The 8846-nt window shown below is 34.6% G+C and overlaps 1 protein-coding gene across 1 annotated transcript; it reads right to left on the bottom strand.

The window, feature by feature from the left end:
* Positions 1–6893: 6893 nt before the first annotated feature.
* Positions 6894–7709, bottom strand: LOC126753045 (uncharacterized). Its single transcript, XM_050464147.1, has 2 exons — positions 7534–7709; positions 6894–7244 (listed from the first exon to the last, which is right to left on the bottom strand). Exons 1-2 carry the CDS (start codon positions 7684–7686, stop codon positions 6957–6959), a joined length of 441 nt encoding a protein of 146 aa, XP_050320104.1. The 5' UTR covers positions 7687–7709; the 3' UTR covers positions 6894–6956.
* Positions 7710–8846: the final 1137 nt, after the last annotated feature.

Below are 8846 nucleotides of genomic sequence, written 5' to 3'. Positions count from 1 at the left end.
TTTATTTATGATCAAAAAAACATATGTATGTATACAAAGAGCGTCCGCCGCTGCCGTCACACGTCCGCCTCAGAGTGTGGTTGATGCTCAACTGCTCTCACTCATTCGGTGACAATTTTAATTACTTTACACACTTAACGATGGGACTGGGCCCATAACCCTTGTTAGATATTGTTGGAGAACAAACACACGATGTCAACGCTATGACAATTCAAATTTTATTAACCACTATAAAAGACTTAAAGTACAGAGTAAGCACAGTATAAGAATGATAAATGACAATGTGAAAGGACACAATGAATATGAATTATGGTTGCATTTAGAAATGACTAACAGTAGCCTTCTATTCTCATATTTTTCCTGGAGAAATTGCTAGGCAGCTTCTTACTTTGTGACGACTATTGTTTCATTTCACCATAAAACATTTTAGTAGTATAGTATTATTCTTCTTTAATTTTTCTGTTATTACGTGTCTGGTAATGTTCTTTTTCTTTTTATGAGGCTTATAATACTTGAACTTGAGCTGTTTCTTTAAGCCTCGTTTGACCAACCAACCAGGATGAGCATATCCAATTTCTGCGCTACGACGCCGTTTAGTGCTTGTTGATCCACATTTGCCTTTTAACTTGCGCCTGCGATAAGGTTCATCAACCTTAACCGTTAGTGCTTGTTTTACCACCTCCCTCATCGGACAAAGCAAGCTGTTATGTTTAGTCTGCCCTGGACAACGAGAACACCCTTTTTGAAAGCAATTACCAGCTCCGTGCCCCTTCTTAAAACAATTCTGACAGATATTGTTTCTTTTCACAAACTCTTCACGAGATCTCAAATTGAGTGCGATAAAGTTATCTTTCGTCCGTTTACTACCTGTGCTTCGGTCATTGTTAAAAACTACCTTGACGTCTTGTGACCGTGAATAACGTGCATCTGTTACATTAGCTAAAGCTGCTGCTTGACGATCCAAGAAATCTAACATCTGTTTAACAGTTGGGGTTTCTGTCTCTCGTTGTAGTTCCCACTGCCTACTCGTATCTGGATCTAACCTTTCATGCAACATATGAACAATTATCATATCCCAAGACTCGACTGGGACTCCTTGAGCTCGGAGTTGCCGCAACACTTCATGTGTCACATTAGACATTCGCTGAAGCTCATGCGCTCGCGGTACCCCTCCTATAACTGGCAGACGATTAAACTGTCGTAAATGTTCACGACAAATCGGATACTTGCGGTCATACAACTGCTTGAGGCGATCCCACGCCTCTATATAATTATCATCCGTAAGCTGCCATTCGCCCAGTGTTTGTGCAGCTCCACCAACGAGCGATTTTTTTAAGTAAGAAAATTTGAAAGCTGGTGAAACATTTCTATTTTCGTGTATGGCAGCAGAGAACCGATCACGGAACCCAGGCCACATCGTTAATGTGCCATCAAAATTACCCCAGGTATTTTTTAAGTCATGTTGTTGGTATGGCATGTTTACCTGCACCGCCATAGGTTGCTGCTCCAGTACAATCGGCATTGGTGTTAGCTCCTTAATCTTAGCAGCCAACAGGGCTTGTGCTGTAAAATAGCGCGACTCCACTAAAGCTGCGATCTCGTCATATGCATTGACTTGTGCACTGTCCTGATCCAACTGCTTCTCGTGTGCATCTACAAAGCGCGCGTAATAAACTTCCAGCTTCTCTGCACGAACTTTGACCTGTTCCAGCGAAGCATTTTTAAACTCAGCATGTTGGCAATAATCCATGATTCGCGAAATTGATTTGCATAGGCTGTCCAAAAGCTCTTGTCCTCCCATTCTGCTGTTTATACAATAAAGATAATGTATCAATTACACCTTTTCCGATTCAATCTATATACGCTTTTCTCTGCTTCTGCAAAGAGTAGACTTACTGTCTTTTAACAATCTTTCGCCAAATAATAAAACAATAAATATCTTCTCAATATATATATTTCACCTTGTGCTTCTTGTCACCAACTGTCTTTTCTACATTTTAACAAATAATTTCATCGTCAAACTACGTTGGCGACGCCAGTATCTACATACAGTACTGTGCAGATAAAAGTTACCACTACCTACATATTTCAAACTAGAAATAAATACTCATGACAGTAAATAATTTTTGTTTCAAAAGAATTTTTATTGAATCTTTAAACTATAACTTATTTCATAAATATGTTAGGTAGTTAAGATAAAAATGTATGTCGTGAATATTTCCCATTTAAGGAAACTACCCGGATTTTCCATGGGGGCGTATGATGAACAAAAAATAATAACTGAGCGGTTTGACATAAAATTTAATTGTATTTAAAAAAAAATATTGTGTTTATTATGAAATTGGGAAAATTCAATACATTAGTATTTAGTATGTCCTCCTCGGGCCTTTATAACAGCTGCAATTCTGTCTGGCATGGAACTTACTAGTTTTTGGCAGTAGTCAATCGTTATTTGCGTATTCCAAGCCTCAGTTATTGCAGTTTTCAGTTCCAATTTGTTTTTTGGGTTCCTTTTAACTACATGTCTCTTCAGAGCCGCCCAACAGTTTTCAATGGGGTTTAAATCGGGGCTGTTTCCAGGCCATATTAGTGTTTTTATGCCAGTTCGGTCCAGATATTCCTTTACCTTAAAGAAAATAATGAATTAATTGCTTTTAATTTTACTGGTTTTTTAAATTAATGAATTATTGATAACAAAAATTTTAAAACTCACAATTTTCGCTCTATGGCATGGTGCAGAATCGTCCTGGAATATCGGATCAACAATTACTGGAAACAGCGCATCGATTGATGGCTCCAAAAACTCTTTTATTATTGTAAGTTTAGCCCTGTGCATTCAACGTACCGTTGATGAAAGCCAATTCGCTACAACCGAAGTAGGAAATGCCACCCCATACCATAAAACTGGGTGGTAATTTGCACCTTGTTATAACTGTCTCAGGATTCAAATCTTCATGTCTCCTTCTACGAACGTATACGACGCCATTCGATTGGTTTAAGTTTATTTTGGACTCGTCCGTAAAAATCACTCTCTTCCAATCATTTATAGACCAGTTTTGATGTTGTTTGGCGAAATTCAGCCGAGCAACACGCATTTTTGTGCTCAGAACTGGTTTTTTTCTTGGCCGTCGTGCTCGTAATCCTGCAGCTACTAATCTTCTTCGTACTGTAGAAGCACTAATAGTGACTCCATAACGTTCCCTCATCTCGGAACTCAATTCTGCTGAAGACGAAAATCGAGATCGTATGCACAAATTTTTTAAATTTCGATCCATCCTGTCAGTGGTCTTTTTGTTTTTCAATCCAGTTCCAGGAGTCCTTTTTGTTGTTTTGCATCAATTTTTTTATACAACTTAAGGATAGAGACGTGACTGCATCCAATTCGTTTTGAAATCTCCCTCGCGGAATAATTTTCCTTCCTTAACGTTAAAATTGCACTTTTTTCATCAGAAGTTAATTGTTTCATATTTGCACATTTATTACTCAACCGCACTTGAGGAAAAAACGGTGACAAAATTGATTTATAAACAGTTACAAAAATGCCATCGAAAAATAAGTTTTAAAAAAAAAAAATACATCGGTTTTGTACTTTTGTAAACTTTTATTTGACAGTACTGTATATATATAACTTAATCATAAAATATGAAATTATTAAGTTACAAAAATAATATATATTTATTTGCCATCCAAAAAACTTTTTAAATACATTAAAAATTGAGTTTAAAAATCAATATATTCAAAAAAAACTACATCTATATGGAAGATCAAAATGTGAGTTCCTCTTCCATTTGTTGTCTAGTAAATTTATTGCCAGTAAATTTTCATGATTAGCCAATCTATCTAAATACTTACGACAAGATTTGCTGATTTCGTCTTTAACAAAATGTATATTTAAGTCTTTGTGGATTTCGAAGTTGCTTACATACCAAGGAGCACTTACAATGCTTCTTAAAGTTTTCGATTGACATCTTTGGAGGATTTCAATGTTGGATATACTCGCCGTACCCCAGACTGCATTGCATACGTCTATACTGGCTTAAGGATTGACTTGTAAAGTCGTATGTACTTTATTTTCAAGGCTAAGTTGTGATCGCTTGACTCAGTTCTATTTCGTATTTTTCTAAAACCGATAAAGTCTCTTGGGCCAGATTTTTGGATGCACTTGATCCAGCTGCTTTAAGTTCCACCATGCTAGGAATTCGCGATTTAATTTAATTTTTGCTGATAAATTGCGCACTGATTCCGAATATATTTCCATCAAGCTGCATTGCACTATCTGTTTTTAAAGATATCAGTCGATTTTTACATTCTGCATTTCGAGTCTAATATTCGCAGCTACTTGTTCTAGTACAGCTTTACACTTGCTTCCATTTAATATGAAGTTTTTACCACTCTTGTCTTTATGGCGTTGATATAGTTTTATATTTTCGCCATTATAGGAATTAAGTCTTTGAACGGCACTGTTGATCAGTGACTAGACCAATGTACATATGTAGAGTCGTAGTATGTTTGACGACCATAACGAACTCAATTAAAAAAAAATGTATGTTTGATGAAAAACCGAATTTCTTCAATACAACTTATAATGTAGTTTAAAATATAAAGTTAATAGATAGTTTACGTGACTGTTGTAGGTCCTTACAACGAATGAATTTAGCTAAAACAACTAGAGAAGAGCAAACCATAAAACTGCTGATCCTGCCACTTGCTCTCTGCTCTCTCAGCTCTTTCTCTAATTTAGTGATCGTAGCTTTTACATGTATGTATACATGAAGTAAACTGATTTCACATTTCTTAGGAAAATCAATGTTTTTTCTCTTCTTTGCCAATTGTCTTCACCAACTGTATTCGCCAACTGTCGTTACTTCTCGAGACGTGAAGTTTGTTGCTGCTTTCCAGCATCACGCAGGGTGTTGCCAACATTACATGTATGTACTCTCCTTACATTGCGATTGCAATCTCAATTGGTGATTCCAAAATAACATAATTTATAATTTTATATAAAGAAATATAATATAAATTGATTTAGAGGGGAAATACTATAAAATTATAATATAATTATTACGTAGAAATTATAGTACAGCAAGTAAAAAAAAAGAAAATTATGTAAATTTGTCTTAACTAGGGGAATTTTAATAGACGTCGTTTTATATCAGGGATGAATGCGTTGAGTGAGCCGTTGTAGAAATCCACTTCCACTTGAAGATCAATTGAGATATTCAAAGCTGGATGATACCGATCTATAATAGTAATTTCCTGGGTACGCTCAATATGTACATGTAGGTCACTGAAACAAAGATCAAGTAAGTTATTATTGTCAATTAAGATTTTGTTGAATTGTATGCATTCCATTAGAGAGAAACCTTCATAAAGTAGATTTTCGCAATCTGAACGTGGTGAACTACTAGGAAGATTGAATTGGTAAAAAGGTTTAGAATCCAGTACGAATGATAACGCATCGTCATCCCTTTTATTCATATTTTGCTTTAACATAAATATAAAACTTCTCTCTGGTTCGTAGTTGCCACTTGAGTTACAGTTAGAAGGCCGAAAAGAAGCGAATTTTTTTTCTGAAAAAACCTTGAAATTTATTGATCCAAAAATTTGAACACTAATGAACGGTTTCACAGTCCATACTTAAGTTGTGCTTAAGATAAAACAGGTGTACAGAAAAACACTTTTTTTTAATCCGTACTGTGAGAGTTCACGTTTGACTTTGAAATTCTTTATTTAAATTTGTTTCGTCAATACATTTCTTAATTCTAATCTCTTAACTACATATGTACATATATGTGTATATGCTTAGTATACATACGCATGTGTAAATATGTATTTTATTTTTATTGCATTCTTCAGATACCAACGCATTGATATTTTACAGCTATTTAGATTAGTGCATCTAACGCACTTATACACATACGTACATACGCTTGATACTTCCCTGCAGAAAATTCGACTAGTTCAGAACTAGCATAGAACTAGACCTTTTGATGACAGTACTAGTTCTAGCTCAATACCCAAGCAATGCTTTCAACTGTCCACTTTTACACGGTGTTGTCATTGACGGTGGCAATTGTCGCCCAGTGCATTACTTTGCCACTCGCCTTTAACTGGTTCCGTCGTGGACAACTCTAGAGCTCCGTCATCAATTAAAACATGTATATATTGCTATGTTCGTAAATGCATCATGAGAGACGATTGCATAACAAACAGATTTTCAGCAATGCAATATTGCAACACTGCATAATCAAGCGTTCAAAAAAGCAACACTTCTATCAACTGTCAATATAATTTCTATCAAATGTTTATTTTATATTTTTGTATTAACATAAATATAAAACTTATGTTAATTAATAATATTGATAAATTATTATTTTTAAATTTTTAGTGAAAATCTCAGTAATGCGAGATTTTTTTGCTGAGAAAACGGTTGAATATGTCCTCGGGAAACGACTTTATTGTTTTAATAAATGATTTGTTTTTAGTATTTTTAAGTTTTTAAAGACAAACATTGTACCAGAAATTTTTCTTTTTTTCAATCCGTTCTTTTTCTTAAATTTAAAGAAAATCTATCATTTCTTTGCTCACAAATTTCGTCTAGTGTTAGATTCAGCAAAATTTCCATTTTAGTACTATAAGCGTTCAAAAATGCAAACAAATGTATCTGCAAATTGTCAAAAATTGTATAAGAAGTATCAAACGTCAAACTTGCAGTGTTTATTTTTATTGCAAGTCATGATGCATTTACCAACATAGCATCTATTTTTATTTTTGAAACATTTAATTCTCCTCAAAGCACAAATTTAATGTTTTCTTTCCGATATATTTCTTGTTTTGAAATATATGGACACACTTATAATATGGAATATTAACATAAAAATTCAGTTCTCATTCAACTTTCACATTTTTATAATAAAAAAAAATTGTATTAACATATAATATAAAAACTCAGTTCTTTATGTCAATTCATATCTATATAGAACAATTTTTGCTATTGTTGAATTCAATGCACATATAAAGGTACATACGGGCATGTGCTGCAAATCGTTTTCGCATGAAACTGCCACCGAAACAAACGACAAATACGTGTTTGTGTGACACTTAGCATATAGTTTCTCGTAGGTTTTGAGTCTTTTCTTGCCGTGCGTCCCGTCCAAATTGTGGCTGAGGACAACTGAATCGTCAAATATATTCTTCAAATTTCGGGTGGCACTTTGCTGCAGCAGTCTCTTTATGGTGGACACCTGTAAAATAAATAAATAAATTTTGTTATGAGTTAGATGTATACAATTTAATTCACTACTGCTGCTTAACTAGTACTAGAGTTTAACTTGTTTGATTATGTCAATATAACATTTTGCTCGCATAAATAATAATTATGTTTCAAAATATACACATGTAGATATACAACTAACTTTGCCGTTGTGCATCTAACTATATAAGTTGCAAAAAATATCATATTGAATTTTACTCCTATTATATTGTGGATAGCTGTATCTATGACCGGGAAATATATACGACTTTCACACTTACGTAAATCTCCCGATTCTCCGGCAATATTTTTTCCTCTATCGCTTTTAGACTTTCTTCACTTGAAAGTGGGAAAAGCTCTACGATTGGCGCTCCCAATGACTCCTGGCGAATTAGCTTTTGCGTGACGATTTTCTGTTCCGCCAGAGCAGTCATTACAGCTTTATTATGGGCAAGTTGAGTTTCTGAAATTAATAATGATTTGTTATATAATCTTGTGGAATATAAAGCGCTTCTTACGTTCCATTTGATGCAACTTTTTACAGACAAATGATTTTAACTTCCCGATATCCTCTAAACATACGTATGCTTAATGTTATTTCTTACATACTTCTGATATGTACAATGTACATTGTACATATATGTAGTTATAACTACCTTTAACAGCGAGAAATTGCTCATTTACAACGCTGCAGTTACAGTTAGAGCTGGAACTTCTGGGATCACCGTCTAAATAAAAATCTCAGCACTTCGCGGCACATCCAAGTTTTCGCTACGTAAAATTAGTAACAACTCTTCAAAACTTTCCCGTGAAGGTCTATTTTTAATAAACCATTTCGCAAGTTTTTCTTTTAAACTTGGTTCTTCATTTAATTCACTTGTTTCTTCATTTAACACACTTGTTTCAATCCCAACCTCTGGCTGAATCTCTCCTGTTGCACCAATCACTTCTGATTCTGCTATTTCTACCTCGTCAAACTTTTCACCACTGAGACTGTTTAAGTAAATGTCCCTTTGCTTTTTAATTAGTCTCTTTAAATTCCGCTTACTCATTATTTTGTTTATTCTCATTCACTTTTATTCACTTTAACAACAATTCGCAAATGTAGCACTTAACACGCAGCACAATTTCTTTTCATAAATAGGGATCAGGGTAAACAGCTGATTTTGCAGATGAGCGATTATCGATAATAACCTGTTGCGCCGATACATCGAACAGTCTTTTTAATTGATCACTTTACAGCAAATCAGCCCTCACTTTGTACAACGCTTTTGGATGTACTTTACGATTAAATACTTATTTTGTATAAAAATTATCTTACGAAAAATATTGCTTGATTCCCAAAAAAGATGTGTAGATGATTGCTCAATTGCTGATCTTCAAAAAGGTTTTTTGCAACTTTAATGGCCTCTGAGTCTTCTGGGTCGAAGGTGTCAAGCACAGTTTTAATTTCATTAAAATTTTTGCAGTAGTACTCCGCAGCTTTCAACCAGGTCCCCCATCTGGTTATAACTGGACTCGGAGGCAATGGTAAATCTGGGAACATTTCCAAAAGTTTTTTTTTACGCGAGGGTGCCTAAAAAATTTGTTAAAT

The sequence above is a fragment of the Bactrocera neohumeralis genome, chromosome 3 (assembly GCF_024586455.1).
Source record: "Bactrocera neohumeralis isolate Rockhampton chromosome 3, APGP_CSIRO_Bneo_wtdbg2-racon-allhic-juicebox.fasta_v2, whole genome shotgun sequence".
In the NCBI taxonomy this organism is placed as follows: domain Eukaryota; kingdom Metazoa; phylum Arthropoda; class Insecta; order Diptera; family Tephritidae; genus Bactrocera; species Bactrocera neohumeralis.
This window is presented reverse-complemented; position numbering and strand designations above follow the sequence as displayed.